General features: G+C 35.7%; 1 protein-coding gene across 1 annotated transcript in view; it reads left to right on the top strand.

Moving 5' to 3' along the window:
- Positions 1-17,918, top strand: part of LOC149780507 (putative NADPH-dependent quinone oxidoreductase VAT1L) — a 42,970-nt gene that overhangs the window by 20,394 nt on the left and 4,658 nt on the right. Inside the window, exons 5-9 of the mRNA XM_089937504.1 lie at positions 642-745; positions 1,627-1,682; positions 3,936-4,130; positions 15,591-15,674; positions 17,615-17,705. Of these exons, the coding sequence (XP_089793630.1) occupies positions 642-745; positions 1,627-1,682; positions 3,936-4,130; positions 15,591-15,674; positions 17,615-17,704 (529 nt within the window). The 3' untranslated portion in view covers position 17,705. The remainder of the gene's footprint in view (positions 1-641; positions 746-1,626; positions 1,683-3,935; positions 4,131-15,590; positions 15,675-17,614; positions 17,706-17,918) is intronic.

A 17,918-nucleotide genomic window follows, 5' to 3' on the forward strand; every position in this document is an offset into this window, starting at 1 on the left:
TGGCGTATCAAGTTGGCTTGTCTTTCCGTATTTTGTGGAAATTAGGTTTATAATAAAATAATTAGTTACAAATTTGTGAATCAGTAGAAGTAAAATCTTTATTTTTTTTTAAATCTATAATTGAAAACGAAATGTTCAACAGCCTATTTCTTTTTAATCCTTGCATCTGCTGTTAAATGTTTCTGATGAAAGAAAATATGGAATGCAGGTAAAAATACAGTGAAAGTTTAGACTGATATTTATACCAATTTCCTTTTAAATTCCTTTTGAATGTGGACTGTCTTTATCAAGTGCGCATCCCTCCTCCTCCCCCAGCAATAACAAAGGATTGTTCGCAAATCGATGCAATGATACATAGATGTAGTATTGTATTAAATATTATGCTAAACATGCAATATCAAATGAATAATAATAGTAATAATAATAATAATAATAATAATAAGCAGTAGTAGTAGTAAACAAGATGTCTTGTCACAAAACTTAAATGCCGCTATATTCAAGGTAGAAATCTACTGAATCAGTACAATGACGACGATGAATGTTACTGCAAGGATGATAATACAGATGAAGACAGCGATGATAACGACGTGATGACGATAATAACGACAAGGACTATTATTATTATTATTATTATTATTCAGATTGTCTCCTGAAGGTGTGGATTTGGTACTCGACAGCCTGTGTGGAGAAGACACAAACAAAGGAATTAGCCTCCTCAAACCAATGGGAAAGTACATCCTTTATGGTAGGCAACCCTTATTTTACAATTAAATATTGCCAAAACGTATGGTTTTGTTGTTATTTGTTCATTCATAACACTTTTGATTGAGTTGGTAATTGACCTTCGACAATGATATCCTTTTATTCATTAGCATGTCAATCTCTTTCAAATACCATTTGCTATGACAATTTGTATACGTACTTCAAAAACATTGCCGAGTAACTACGGAAAAATGCGATCAAAAATTCGTAAAAATACATGCTTTAGCAAGATAATAGTATAAAGGGTATATTTATCCAGGCGTCGGAGTCGGCGTAGACTTGCATGCGAACCAAACTGTCAGTTAGCTTGCCTTGTGATCACAGATGACTTGCAATTGATAGACAGCTTGAGATAATTCAATTGCTTTAAAAACGGAAGAAAAAAACTAATCCAAAGTTGTATTCATTGTTAAATTAAGTAATTATATATGATTGGTTGACAGCCCGACCGACTGATTGATTGATTATTCAATTGACCTCTAATATTATACGTAATATCTTGGTACAGTTTGTTGCTATTGTTCAAATATAACATTTTCTAATTCAGTTCTAGGTACGACACTTTTGAATATTTTTAATAATAATATTATATATATATATATATATATATATATATATATATATATATATATATATATATATATATATATATATATATATATGCACACACACACACACACATGAATTTAAGTACACAAAGTAATTAAATCAATGGATTAATGATGTATACAAAGACTAGAGTCATTAAAGGCAAAGACGTTCTTTTTCTCAATTCCTGATCAGTATTTTCATTTTATCTTCTCACTCACCTCATAACGTAGGCTTGTGCCACTGTGTCAGTGACTGTATAATTAAATTTTTCAGGATCCTCAAGCATTGTAACTGGTGAAACGAAAAGTTTCTTCAGCTTTGCCAAGTCAGTAAGTATAATAAGTTCTACACGTATATGTTGCAATGTATATAAACTATAAGGGTTCATTCAAACAGTTTGAGGACAGTGTAAAATGTCCAATAAATATTTCCTTATTTTGAACATAAAGGATGTTATATGAGTGTTAATGATATATGAAATTTTTATGGTTAGGTGTTTGTTTATAGCCCGAGGGACAGCAAGACTGAGGAGACAGATAATTGAATCAGGAATGATAATGCAAGGTGAGTGTGTTTAGAGTTAGGCCTCAGGGAAGAAATAATAACATACTCCATGATTGTTGCTGCAGGCCACTTTTAGTGACTTCATTATAGACTATATATATATATATATATATATATATATATATATATATATATATAAAAAACATAATACAAGTCAAAATATATATCAAAGTTACTGCTATGATGGCATAGCTTTTCTATGCACACTTCATACATTCTTTAGCCTTACTTTACATACATAATGAAGCTCAAGTGCTTGAAATGTTGGGCTCCGACCGCCACCACACAGAGAGGGCTGACATATGAAATTTATAAAACTAATTAATATCATGTTACAAGCAGCATACTGCAAGCGGTATAATTTATTGTTCAGTGAGTTTCATAAGCTATTTAAAATGTTATTTATCACACAAGGTTGAAGACTTTGCAACACAGTATGACAAAACCACGTGGAGTTGCTAGGACTTTGCATCAATCTGCAATGCCACATTGTGGAGTTGCTAAAACTTTGTGTTACTCTGTGATGTTACCTTGTGGAGTTGCTAAGACTTTCCACCACTCTGTGAAGCTGTCTGTTAGAGTTGCTAAGATTTTCCATCACTGCAATGTTACCATGTTGAGTTGCATAGACTTTCCATGCTAAGATTTTGCATCACTGTGTGACATTACCATGTGGAGTTGCTCAGAATTCACATCAATTTATGATGTTACCATGTGGAGTTGCTAAGACTTTGCATCACTCTATGATCTTAAAATGTACAGTTGCTAAGATTTTGCATCACTTTATGATGTTACCATGTGGAGTTACTAAGACTTTTCATCACTCTATGATGTTATCATGTGGAGTTACTAAGACTTTGCAACACTCTATGATGTTACCTTGTGGAGTTACTAAGACTTTGCAAACTCTGTGATGTTACCGTGTGGAATTGTTAATACTTTTCATCACTCTGTGATATTACCATATGGAGTTACTAAGACTTTGCTTCACTCTGTTATGTCACCATGTAGAGTTGCTAAGATTTGGTGTCACTCAGTGATGTTACTTTGTATAGTTGCTAAGATGTGCATCACTCTGTGATGTTACCATGTGGAGTTACTATGACTTTGCATCACTGTTATGTTACCATGTAGAGTTCCTAAGACTTTGCATCACTCTGTGACGTTACCATGTGGAGTTGTTAATACTTTTCATCACTGTGTGATATTACCATGTGGAGTTATTAAAATTTTGCATCACTCTATGATGTTACCATGTAGAATTGCTAAGATTTTGTGTCACTCAGTGATGTTACTTTGTATAGTTGCTAAGATTTGCATCATTCTATGATGTTACCTATTAGAGTTGCTAAGATCTTTTATCACTGCAATGTTACCATGTCAAGTTGCTTAGGATTTGCATCTCTGTGTGATATTACCACACTGAATTTTTAAGTGGTATACCACTGTGCAATGAACTACTTTAACTGTTTATGTCATTATGCTGCTAATGTGAAGAATATGTGATAAATTTATGCATGAACTTATATGAGTACTATTGTTCTGAACCTGTTTGTTTCATAATTACACACACACACATATATATATGAGAAAAAGAGAGAATTGCATATATATTCCAAACAACAGAAAGTGGATTCCACAGAACAAAACTTGATAATATTAGTAGAATTTTGAAGATATATATATATATATATATATATATATATATATATATATATATATATATATATATATATATATATATATATATATATATATACTTATTTGTCAGTATGATTTAAACACCCTGAAATGTCAGTTCGGCTCCAAAAATGTCAATAACTTTGTTCCAAAAAGTAGATATAAGTGTATTCTTTTCCTTAGTTCAAAATCATTCAATGAATAATAAAGCAATAGCTATTTTATCTGATGACAATATCAACGTGTATGAACTTCATTCAGGATAGGGCCTTCAGATATCACTTAATATTGCACTCTGTATGTTAAAATAATTATATCATATTTCTCTGCTGATTTAGTGGTGGCAGGTAGACAAGGTCAGCCCCATCAAACTCTATGATGAGAACAAGACGATATCGGGGTTTCAGCTGCGGCAGCTGGCATTCCATCAGCGACAGCATCAGTATGTCCGTAATGTCATGAACAAACTCTTCCAGCTGTACAGCCAGGGTAAAATACACCCTGTCATTGATTCCACCTGGGCTTTTGAAGATGTAAGTACCCTGCCATTTATTTTACCCAGACTTTTGAAGATGTAAGTAACCTATCATTGATGCATCATTTTCTTTTGAAAATGTAAATACCCTGTCATTGATTCCACCTGTGGTTTTGAAGATGTAAGTACCATGTCCACATGAGCTTTTTAAATGTAAGTACCTTGGCATTGACTTTCATGAGGTCTTTTGAAGATGCAAGTACCCAGTCATTGACTCCACCTGGGCTTTTAAAGGTGTAAATACCCTGTCATTGAATGCACTTATTTTGAAGATTAAGTACCATGTCAATGACTCTGCCTGGGCTTTTAAAGATGAAATTACCATGTCCACATAGGCTTTATAAAATGTAAGTACCATGGCATTGACTCCACACGGACTTTTGAAGATCTATGTACCCTGTCATTAACTTTACCTAGGCTTTAAGTACACTGTTATTGACTCCACATGGGCATTTTAATATAAAATAACCTGGCATTGACTCTGCATGGGTGTTTGGTGATGTAAGCACTCAATCATTGACTCCACATGGGTCTTTGATGATTTAAGAACTCAATGATTGACTCCTCATGGGCTTTTGATATAATTTATAAAATACCTCAGTATAAGGTGACCTCATCAATATGACAGTCCAATCTATGACTGTCATAACGGTGATATAGCAAGGAAACACTGTCTCACCACCTTATATACTTATATGTGGAGCCCAACAACAAAATGTAAGACCCAGATCTGCTGTCGCATGTGCTGGCAGATCGGGGTCTCTGTGGTTTGTTGGGAGGAATCAGTGGAACAAACAACATTGACCCTGATCTGCTGGTACATTATGTGATTGCAGATCAGGTCTTGTGTTTTTTATAGTTGGTATTGACTTACACATGAGTATATATGGTTGGTCTACGCTGCTTGCACTCATGTTATATATGTTTAAATATGGTATCAAACAAATATGGTACATATGTTTAAGTACTGTATCAAACATCTATGGTACATATGTTTAAATATGGTATCAAACAAATATGGTAAATATGTTTAAGTACTGTATCAAACATCTATGGTACATATGTTTTAATATGGTATTAAACATCTATGATGCGTATGTTTAAATATGATATCAAACAACTATGGTACATATGTTTAAATATGGTATTAAACATCTATGGGACATACGTTTAATATGGCATCAAACATCAAAAGTACATATGTTTAAAAATGGTATCAAACAACTAAGGTGCATTTGTTTAATACTGTTTGTATGTAATGAATTTTATGTTTTGTTAAATATTTTTTTTAGGTGTACTAATTTTTATGGGAAACAAGGTTTCAGCTGGTAATATTCTTTATATCCAATACATATTGTTACAAATCAATGCTCTTAAAATAAGTAACAGAAAAGAGTAAAGACAACAAACTTTTTAAAATTTAACAAATAATTTATTTCCCTAGAATGCAAAGTGAAAAAATGAGAAAAAAAGAACTTACATAACACTTCCCTGCAAAGAAGAAAAGTAAGATTTATATAATAAAGCTTTCTTTTTACCATAGATCAATTATGCATGTGGTTTATAAAAAATAACATAAAAATAAATCTATTGAATGATACAAAGTATACATGAAATGATACATTTCTATACATGAGAAAGGTCATCTGCTATTAAGATGTCTTTTCCCTTGATTTGCCTGATGTCATTATTATATTCCTGGAACAACAAACTCTACCTTAACAATCTCTGAATTTTGTTTTTCATCTTGCCGATGAAAGTAAAGGGGTTCTGATCACTAAACACAATAATCAGAGATGGAGTTGAATCAATGTAAACTTCAAAGTGTTGTAATGCCAATATTATAGCCAAACATTCCTTCTTAATTGAAGAATAATTTCTTTGGTGCTTATTTAGTTTCTTAGAAAAATAGCACACTGGATGATCTACACCATTTTTATCTTCTTGAATCAATATTGCTCCAACCCCAACATCACTTTCATCAACAGACAGTTTAGATGATTTCCTGAAATTTGGAGCTGTAAGAACTGGTGCACTCTTAAGTATGGCTTTTAACTTATCAAAAGCCTCCTGACATTTTCCAGTCCAATGAAATTTGGTTTCCTTGCTCAGTAAATTTGTCTAGGGTTCAGCATTTATGGAAAGTTTGGAGAGAAAAAATTTGATGGTATCCAGCCATACCCAAAAATCACTTCAGTTGCTTTTTACTGATAGGCGCAGGAAATTCAGACATAGCCTTGACCTTAGCATCTATAGGTTTAACTTGTCCATGTCCCATGGTATGTCCTAGAAATGTTACACAAGCATGGCAAAACTCACTTTTGGATAAACTGATTGTCAAACTTGCATCAAGGAGTCTGTCAAAGTATTTCCGAAATGTTGCTAAATGTTTTTTCCAGATGTCATTGTAGGTGATGACATCATCAGTGTAAGCATCACAATTATCTAAACCAGAGGTGAAACCTTCATCCCAAATAACATCACTTTACATTGATAAAGTCCATCTGGAGTCACGAATGCCAAAATTTCCTTTGCCCTTTCCATCAATGGAATTCACTAAAATCCTTTCAGAAGGTCAAATTTGGTGACATACTTTGCATTTCCAATTGTATCAATGCAGTCATCAATTCTTGGTTATGGAAATAAGTCTGTTTTAGTCACTGTTCACCTTCCTTTAATCAGTACACATGCGAAAAGTTTTATCTGGTTTTGGAACAAGTATACATGGTGAACTCCTGTCACTTTGACGCAGTTCTATGAAATCATTCTCCAGCAAATACTGAATTTCCTTTTTCAAGTATTCCTGTTGAAAGGGTTCATCCTGTATGGGTGTTGTTTCACAGGTTTGGAATTTACAATTTCAATGTCATGAAAATGTTGTTTGTTCTTGTGGGAACATCTGGAAATAAGTGCTCATATTCAGGTAACAACTGTTTAAGTTCATTCCTTTCTTGCTGTTGCAAATGTGAAAGTTTTTTGTCTAGATTATTCATAATTTCTAAATTCTGAAGATTTGTCACTCCAAAATCAATAGAGTCTGATTGCACTCCTTCGCTTAAATCCTCACCGAGTGGGACAGGTAAAACTAAATTAATTGCATGATTCACCTGGCTATCTCTCTTAACATACTGGTACTCCTTTTAATTTTTTTACATCCCAGCAGTACTATTATTATAATTTAACTCATTTGTTTTCTTTTTAACTTTGTAAGGGCCATACTACATAATCTGAAGAAACTTTTGAAGGATGAGCAAGAGAGACAGAACTCTTTTACAAGATTCAAAATTTTCTCCATTGTAGTTCTGTCAAACCATAATTTCACTTCTGACTAAAACTGTTGAATGCCAACTCAAGCATAATTGGCTTGAAAATTCCAGACATACAATTTGACCTTTGACCAGTTTGGACAATTTGAGAAGGCCAAATTGAGTAAAAAAAACTTTATCAAAGCTTTTACTGTTGTTTTAGTTTTAATATTTAATATTCCTCAAAGGAATTGCCTCTGGGAATCTTGTAGATGCACACATTATGGTCAACAAGTATTGGTTACCTGACTTGGTCTTAGGTAAGGGACTAACACAGTCTACCATTATTCTGCTAATTGGTTTGTCAAATGCAGGAATAGGTTGCCGATGAGCCTTAGGTATCTTCTGGTTGGGTTTTCATACCATTTGACAAGTATGACAAGATTTGCAGTATTTACAAACATCACATTTAATTTTTGGCCAATAGAAGTGATTCAAGATCTTGTGATAAGTCTTATCAATCCCTAAATGACCAGCCAAAGGAGTTTCATGGGCCATACTTAGTATCATACTTAGTATGATTTTGGAATTACAATTTGATAGTTCACCGACCACTCGTCACCAACAGATACCTTGGGGGGGTGTCTCCATTTTCTCATAAGAATCCTATTTTTAATGAAATAACAAACAGGTGTGTTGTGTTATTGTGTTAAAACATAAGATGAGATGCCGTGTTCTAACTATCAATAACTTTAATATATACAAGTGACTACTTTGAGGTCTTAATACAAAGCGCTATCGGGGCCCCGAGTGGCCGAGTGGTCTAAAGCGCTCTTCGTTACGGATCACTGCCATCTCACCTCTGTCTGCGGCGGTTCGAGTCTAAGATTCAGCCAATGTGGGCATGTGAGAAAGCTTGCCAGTAGCTTCTCGTGGGTCGGTGGTTCTTTCTGGGGTTTTCCGGGTTCTTCCTCCACCATTAATACTGGCCGCCATGTATAGCCTATCGTGCTGAAAAATGGCGTTAAACCCCACAACAACAACAAAGCGCTATCAAAGAGGCAGACGCCTGTAGATAGTACCAGTGGAGCCATGACTCATGCACAGAAGGTTCTGATTGGTCAGTTACACATGTATAATGTTACATCTCTCTTCTTACAAAGAAAAGGTTTTAGTAAACTGTATAAATGAACCATGAGCCATTACAACTAATATACCAAAATCAAACGTGTCTTTGATATCAATGATTACAATAATCAACGACGAATAAATCTCTCTGACAGACTGAGAATGCATTGTATATTTTTTTTTTTAAATATCCTGTTGCTTGTTTGATTGCTATTTAATTAATGTACACAGCTGGTCCTTATCTTAAATCACCGTCTGTGTTTATCAACAAAACCATACACTGTACTACACTAATGACTGTTCTATTAGCCGAGTCTCTCTTATCTGTGAGTGCAGGATTTCACAACTGTTTCTTATCCAGGATATGTACAGGTTTTAGGAACTGATATTACACTGACTCTGTTATCTTTGGTTTTACTAGCCTGTGTGTAGCATCCGCTTTCCTGACAGTCTTGTGGGTTTGTTGCGGCAGGCTCAGACGTACTTTGGCTGAAACTTTGAGATTCCACAGATTGTGAAATTGGTTTACTGACATTTGCGGGAAGTGTTACAGCGGTACACAGTGTGTTTTCAATCTGAGAGAAGGGCGCATTTATATTACATTGTAGGGGGTGTGTTTCATTAGTTTTCATGAGCTGACGTCTACTGCGACGATAAATGGTACCATCTTTGGTGCGAAATGAGTATGACCTTTCGTCGAGTTTTCTTATTATAACGGCAGGTTCCCAGTTTCGACCTTTGAATTGAACTCTGATTCCCCTTCCTTAAGTGGTTTTAGTGGTTTTGCACTTTTATCATAATATTTCTTTGTTTTCTTCTTGCGAAGTGTAATTTTCTTTTTGACCTCAGCGGTGATGGGTGTTTTTGGAATTAACTTTTCGCGTGTTGTTGGGAGAATTGATCCGAGTTGTCTCCCCATCAACAATTGTGCTGGTGAGAACCCGATATCAAGAGCAGTGGCTCGATATTCTAATATGCCTATAAGCGGTTCTCTGCCATCGGCATTTGCTTTTGAGAGAATTCTCTTTACAGTCTGAACTGTTTTCTCCGCAAGGCCGTTCGATTGAGGGTATGTGGGACTCGATGTAACATGTTTAACGTCTCATTCTTTCGCGAAGCTTGCGAACTCTCGGGAAGTATAGCATGTTTGATGGTCGCTGACAACGACTTCCGGTATTCCGAAGCGCGCGAATATGCTTTTCATGTGATTAATAACAGTGCAACTTTTTGAGCATGCGAGTGCCTTAATTTCAAAGTAGCGACTGAAATAATCTACCACAACCATGTACTCTTTATTATCCCATGTAAATAGGTCTGTGGCGACTTTTTGTCCTGGATATTCAGGGACGTCATGGGGGATGAGAGGTTCCTTTTGGTTAGAACTTCTGCGCTCCAAGCAGATAGAGCATTTTGACACTAAATCGGAAATGTCAACTGAGATTCATGGCCAAAACAAGACATCTCTGGCTCTTTTCAGGCACTTCTCAGTACCTAAATGTCCTGAATGTACAGTTTCTAGCATTTTCTGCCTGAGGACCTGTGGTATGACTATTTTTTGACCTTTCAAGATTAACCCATCTACAACTGAAAGTGTATCTCTATAATTCCAATAGTCAATTATCTCTGATTGACAGCTTGACCTCTTTTCAGGCCAACCTTCAATTATGACCTGTTTCAGTATGACCAGCTGGGGGTCTTGTTCAGTGAGATATTGAATTTCTTCCTTCTTACGATCAGATACAGGAAATGCTGATAACACCATATGCACATGCATATCTATACCTTCAGATAAGGTGGAGTGTGTATTAGATAAGAACTTACGGGAGAGTGTGTCTGCTACGGGTATGTTCTTACCTTGGTAATGTTTTACTTCTAGGTCATAACGCTGCAGCTGCAAAAGCATGCGTTGTAGTCGCGGTGGGGCTGTATACAGGGGCTTTTTCATTATAGCGACAAGTGGAAGGTGGTCAGTTTGAACGTGTACCTTTCTCGCGCATACATAATGACGAAACCGTTTGCATCCAAACAGTATAGCGAACATTGCTTTCTCTATCTGAGCATAATTAATTTCAGTTGTAGTCAAGGATTTTGATGCATAAGCCACGGGCTTATCATCTTGTATTAGGGCGGCACCGAGCCCATATTTTGACGCATCAACTTGCAAAGACAGTGGTTTCTTAGGGTCAAAATAGGACAGAACAGGTCCCGGGCTTATAGTAATTATGTCTTTGACCTTTTGAAATGCGTCTATTTGCGGAGAGTCCCATGTAAACTCTACGTCTTTCACTAACAGTTGTCTTAACGAACTGGTGACCCCAGCCAAATTTGGGGCAAATTTGGACAAGTAGTTAACCATGCCAAGAATGGTTTCTAACTCTGCACGATTACGAGGGGGTTTCATCTCTCTGACCGCTGATACTTTGGCAGGGTCGGGTTTGAGACCTTCTGCTGACAGAATATGCCCGAAGTACTGTACTTATGTAACACCTACTTCTAGTTTTTCCTCATTTAGCCGGATTTTTTTTTTCGAGGGAACGTTTGAGAACATTTCTCAAATTTGTATCATGTTCGTCGCGTGTGCGTCCGAAAACTAGTATATCGTCGCAAATCGAAACGATACCACTTGAACCTTCAAAGCTGTCATCGATCTGCCTTTGGAATTCATCCTGAGATGATTTCAAACCAAATGGGAGACGCAAGAAACGGTAACGGCCGTAAGGGGTGTTGAAAGTTGTGAGGTATGATGAGTCACGTGACAGTTTTATTGCCCAATATCCTGACCGTGCATCCAATTTGGTGAAGTATTTTGCACCTGATAATTGGGGTAGGATATCGTCTAGTGTGCGCATAGGGTAACGGGGACGCAAAATCGCTTTATTAAGATTGTGAGTCGAGACATACCCTTAGTTTACCCAATTGCTTTTCTACGACAACCATAGAATTTACCCATGCTGTAGGTGATGTAACCGGGGCAATGATATTTTCGTTTTCCATGCGATCAAGTTTAGTTTTGAGTCTGTCTTGAAGTGCGACAGGTACTCGCCGCGGAGGGTGCACTACAGGTGTAGCCTTGGGGTCGATGTGTATGGTACATTCCCCAGGGAAAAGACCTATGCCGTTGAAGACTTCGGCATATTCCTTGAGAACATCTGCCTTAGTTGACATCTGTGTCTGAACAGAGTATGTAAATTTAACTAAGACTAACTCCATACAAGATTGTAAACCAAGAATAGGTGGTGCTTTCGTTTTAACAATGTAGAACTCTAGTTCATGTGTACGTTCAGTGCGTTTACACGTGAGATTGACTGTACCCATTGTACTCAATAATTTGCCGTCATATGCGGATAATGTGCTTAATGTAGGTTGAAGTGGATGTTTTATGCCTAGCTTTTTGAATATATGCGATGGTATGATGTTAACTTAAGAGCCAGTATCCAATTTAAAATAAATAGAAACTAAATTAGGTCCTACCTCTATCGCCGCATACGCCTGGCCATTAGCAATTATATCCCTTTTTACACTGTCAATATATAAATCCTCGTTTTTATGTTCATTGTTAATCACACTGACCGTTTTTGATCTGCACACTTTCTCAAAGTGATTGAGTTTATGACACTTATTGCAAGTCTTTCCTTTTGCAGGGCACTTGTCCTGGCTTGAATGTGACTTCTATCCGCAGTGTCCACAGATCGCGTTGACGCTCCGTCTGGAAGATGTGGTCCATTTCTTCTTCGGTTGTAATTCTTTTGTCTTGGCCTGTCGTTGAATTGTCGCATGTACTTCCGGTCTGGCTGATGAAGACAAGGTCTGCAGCTGCTCCTGGGCATATTCATGGCTTTGACTGATGTTAATAGCCTTTTCCAAGATCAACTTTTCACCTTCGTTGATAAGTTTTTCTCGTATCCTTGGTGACGATACCCAGAAGACAATTCTATCACGAATCATGTCGACTTCGTCTTTAAAGAGACAGTCCTTGGCCAAAAGTTTCAATGAAGTCACATATTGGTCTATTGTCCTGGAGCCTTGAATTTCATTGTTAAACTTGAATCTGGCAAAGACCGGATTTAATTTTGGTTGCACGTGATGTTTGAATTTTGTAAAGAGCATTGATGGGTCCTTTTTATCTTCATCCGTCAGAGTCCATGTGTTGAAAATATCTCTACCTTTGTCGCCTGCCCAAAGTAGAATGTAGTTGGCTTTGACCACATCACTTCTTCTACTCATCGGTCCATTAAATATTAATTCACAGTGTTGTTGGAATTTAGCCCATGAGGTGGTAAGGTTGGAATTAGTCCATGGTAGGGGTTGGCACGCCGGAAAGATCCATTTCGAAGGTATTAAGTTCGTATGCAGAAATGTCAACGTTTTTAAGGTTTTAAATGCGTGCAAAATCTTCCGTGGATTGTAAAGTTATTGTTTCAAAATATCCATTTACGATCCATGTGCTATTCCAATTATAATTATTATCCCACTTCTGACACCATGTTGTGTTATTGTGTTAAAACATAAGATGAGACGCCGTGTTCTAACTATCAATAAGTTTAATATATACAAGTGACTACTTTGAGGTCGTAATACAGAGTGCTAACAAAGAGGCAGACGCCTGTAGATAGTACCAGTGGAGCCATGACTCATGCACAGAAGGTTCTGGTTGGTCAGTTACACATGTATAATGTTGCAAGGTACTTCTTTGGCTTCAGTTTCGCTAATGGCCCTTTGAAACAAACATTAGATCTCAGGATCTTTTTCCTGTTCGACTAAAAGTGATTATCAGTTGTCACCCTGATTAGAATAAAGAAAACGAGTAGTTAAAAGGGGATCACTGTGATCAATACCCTTTCATTGATCCAGACAAGGAGTGAAAGTGACTGATCAAAAGCCTGATCAATACACGTGTCAGCTAAAGGAATACTTTCCTGATCAACATCATTCTCAAGAGCTTTCTTTGCCATAGCTCTGGTAACTGCATAAGCTGGGTATGAATCAGGTAATTCTTTTTCAATAGGATTGACTTTCGGATCCAAACAAAGCTTGTCAGTTACAAGTGGATTGACCACAGCCTTATCTCCAGCTAGGTCATTGCCTAGTAATAAATGAATGCCCTCAGCGGGTAAAGCAGACACTGTTCTGACTGTCAAGGGTCCTGAGACTAAGTCTGATGACAAATTTACACAGTGGAGAGGAACATTAACAAAGCTGCACTCTACTCCCTGAATAAGAACACTCTCATTAGAAGAAGACTTCTCAGAAAGAGGCAAAGTACCTGACAATAAAAGAATCTGATAAGCTCCTGTGTCCATTAACATTTTAATAAGGATTTTTGCTGAATCACCCATGAGTGATATAGAATCCTTCGACATGAATGATTTATAATTCTCCATAATAAAATCAGACTGGGGTTTATTATACCCAGCAAATGTTTTGTTTTCAATACATGACCATGGCCTTGACCTCTTAGAAACAAGAGCATTTGGAATAGGTCTGTCTTGATTCTGATGCTTATTTTTCAATTTGTAGCAATGAGAAATAATGTGTCCTTTCTTTTTACAATAGGTACATACAAAAGTGGGAGAGTGTTTTTCTCTTGCCAGCTCTAATATATTTTAACCTAATTTGAAATTCCCTTTCTTCCTTTTCTCTTTGCATTTGCATTAGCCTATCTTTTTCTTTCTCAAAATGCACTTGTTGTAATTCCCTCTCTCTTTCCATTTGTATCATTTCTATATGAAACTGAACCTGTCTTATCTCTAATTACAACTATTTTAGCTTTACTTCAATTTTTAAAATCTACAACCACTCCTGGGTAGAGTTTAAAAAATTCTCTACTTTTGAGGATATTGTAAAAAAAGCCTGTTGATTTCACTAAAGATTTATAAAATGTGAAATAATACTTGGGACCTAAAAAATTCTGAAGACTAGGGGAATTTCAATTTATAAAACAAATCTTTCTTAAATATTTTAGCCAAAATTTGTATCCCAAGGATGAGCATGGCAATTTTCTGTTACAAGTCCATGCTCTTAGAATAAGTAACAGAAATGAGTGAAGACAACAGGCTTTGTAAAATTTAACAAATAATTTATTTCCCTAGAAAGCAAAGTGAAAAAGGTTAGATCAAAATACTTATGGTTATGGTTTTATGAATTAAATCCAACTTGTAATCCAAGAATTAAAAATCACAAGTTCTATCAATGAAAAGTTCTAAGTGAATCTCAGTTGAAATCCCGATGAAAATCCAGGATGGAAGGCAATGACATATGCAATAGCCAGTTTTGTACTGATGTGTCAACAGTCTCTTGTTGAGTCACAGAAAATATTATTCCAGTTTTTGAATTCCTTATAAATTCTGGTAAATCATTTTGTCCAAGAATTATCAGAGCACTTTAGTATTTTCAGGGAAAACAATCACTTGAAATTCAATAATTTGAAGAAAATAACAATTCAGCCTCAAACTGGTCACAACATCAAACAACTTGACATCTCCAGTATTAAGGCACGACTGATAGAATTCTTATCACAACATCAGTTATAAGACTAACTAAAACACAAAACAGATACCAGGATGGGAGTCAAAAGTTCATCCTTCTGGAAAAAAAATAGAAGTTTGTATGCAAATTAACACATGCCACATGTTACATAGTCCAGGTATGACCTTGACTCAACTTAATGATTCATACTCTGAGAAAGAATGAAAAGAAGAAAAAAGTTGTTTACCAAAACTGTCACTGATTTTAAGGTCTGCATTTAGATACAATGTTTCTATTATTAGGTATTTACATCAATGAAATAAATTTAAAAAGAATCAACGAAGTCAAACAGAACAGAACTTAATTCTGGAAAAAAAGATCAAGTCCAGTAAACAGTATTACATTACAATAACATGTAATGGAATAAAAAATATTTAAGACTAACAAACAAACAATTAAATTTAATATACATAACAATATATTTTCCAAAAATAAGGTGATACAATGTTTTTTGTATCAAAATGAGAAGGACAAATATTATTGTTTATTTCTTGATATTATAAAAAAAAGGAAGATGCAAACAAAATTATAGATAATGTGGTCATGCATTTTTGTTGCAGGTTGCAGATGCCATGCAGAAGATGCATGACAGAAAGAACATTGGGAAGCTGATACTGGATCCAAATCTTGAACCGAAACCAAAGGTATTCAGTTACATTCTGAAGAAGTATATCATGTCCATGCCATTACATTTTGAGGAAGTTTATCTCATTGATGTGATTCAGACAATTAAATATATAATAAAGACAGATTATATAAATGTAGGACAAATTAAGAGAAACAATTAGCATACATGAAAATGATGAAGACTGCCAGAATCTCTTGTAATTTTGCATCCCTAGTGCTGTTTTGTTTTAAAGAAAAGATAAGAGATAATGTGCTTGCTTGTGTTCATGATGTTGTGAAATTCCTAATGCACTTCTTAGGCTATGGACTTCAAACCTTGAGATATTAATTTTGCAATCTGTAGATTGATTAATGGTTTTATAAGTTTGATCCATCCTCTTGGAGTGGTACTAAAAAGTGGTGATTTTAGAGAAAATAAAAACTTCCCCAGGTTGAAAGCCCCAATCTCTGAAGAAAGGTATATGGGATCACTTTCCCATACATATCAACATGTATCAGATAGGTCTTTCAATGAGATCACTAGCTCATGCCCTACTATGTATTACTGTGTCATGCAGGAGGTTACAGGTTCAAACCCCAGCAGAGTCAACCAAAGACTTATAAAAATGGTACTAACAGCTGCCTCGCTTGGCGCTCAGCATCAAGAGGTTAGTGTTAGGACTGGTCAGCCTGGTATCAGGATAATGTTACTAGGTGGGACATGATGATACATGTCTACGGCATAATGCCCCAGTGCCAGACATCACTATAAACTGCTACACTGTAGACATGCTAGCAATATGACTAAAATTATTAAAGCTACATTAAAACTCCAAAAAGACACAAACAAACATACATTGGTTGTAACTTCTGAACTATCAAGATCCTACCTTCTAACCATATATTTCCACTTATAGGGCATGAAAAGACAAATTCAGGTATGCATCTATCATTGGCTCTTGTGTCGAACACACCCATCCATTCCAGAGACTCAGCCATAATGACACAGATTTAGCAATGTCATGTGTTTTACAGACACTCTCTAGTTTCCTTTATTTTCCTTTTCTTACAAAATTTTTATTTACAAAAATGGAAACAGTAGCTGATATTAAGCCTAGAAGATGGCTTGCACTTAGATTTTATCAAACAGCATACATGTAAATGGAAAAAGTCTGCAATAATATTACACCTTTGCTGACCGTAATGCTCACTTGATTTACCAACATAATAATTGCTATATGAATTTATATCAATCATTTATCATAGATATATAGGTAAGTAGATGGATTGATGGATGGATGGATAAACAGACAGACAGACTGAGGGATGGATGCATGGACAGACAGACAGATAGATAGAGAGATAGATAGAGATAGATAGGTAGACAGACAGATAGATAGATAGTTAAGTAGATGGATAGATGGATGGACAGACAGACAGACAGATAGATAGATAGATAGATAGATAGATAGATAGATAGATAGATAAGTAGATGGATATATGGACAGACAGACAGACAGATAGATAGATAGATATATAGATAAGTAGATGGATATATGGATGGATGGACAGACAGACAAATAGATAGATAGATAGATAGATAGTTAAGTAGATGGATAGATGGATGAATGGACAGACAGACAGACTGATGGCTAGATGCATGGAAACAGACAGATGGACAGACAGACAGATAGATAGATAAGTAGATGGATAGAAGGATGGATGGACAGACAGATAGATAGACAGATAGATAGATAGATAGATAGATAGATAGATAATATACATGCATATAGCATTTGTAATTTTTTTAATTCCTTCTGCCCTCAGGTTTTTAAACTAACTAAACTACTCTATTAATGAAAGTGCTGTGAAATTTATTACAAAACCCGATGATAATAATGAAAATGAATGAGATGATAAAAATAATGATGACAAGAGCAGCTATGCTGAAAATGATGAGCAATTTTCACTGTTACAGAGTCCCCCAGCTCAAGAGGGAACTAAGGGCAGTGAAGTTGCAGAAGGGGAGAAGGAGAAGGAAGGAGAGCATTCTGTGAATGGAGAATAATGTAATTAATTAATTAATTGAGTTGTTTGGTGTATAATTATACAAGTGAAGTACAAAATTTATGAATTTAATTTCAGGATATTTCCATGTGAAGGAAATTCTTGGCAGTTACTATATTGTGTAATAAAAAGGGAATGCAACTACAAACTTGCAAAAAGCTGACAGGATTTGAAAATTTATGTGTAGAATTTCGAAAAGTCTCTTGATTTCAGAC

This window comes from Sinohyriopsis cumingii, chromosome 16 (assembly GCF_028554795.1).
Source record: "Sinohyriopsis cumingii isolate HCF-2022 chromosome 16, ASM2855479v2, whole genome shotgun sequence".
Classification (NCBI taxonomy): domain Eukaryota; kingdom Metazoa; phylum Mollusca; class Bivalvia; order Unionida; family Unionidae; genus Sinohyriopsis; species Sinohyriopsis cumingii.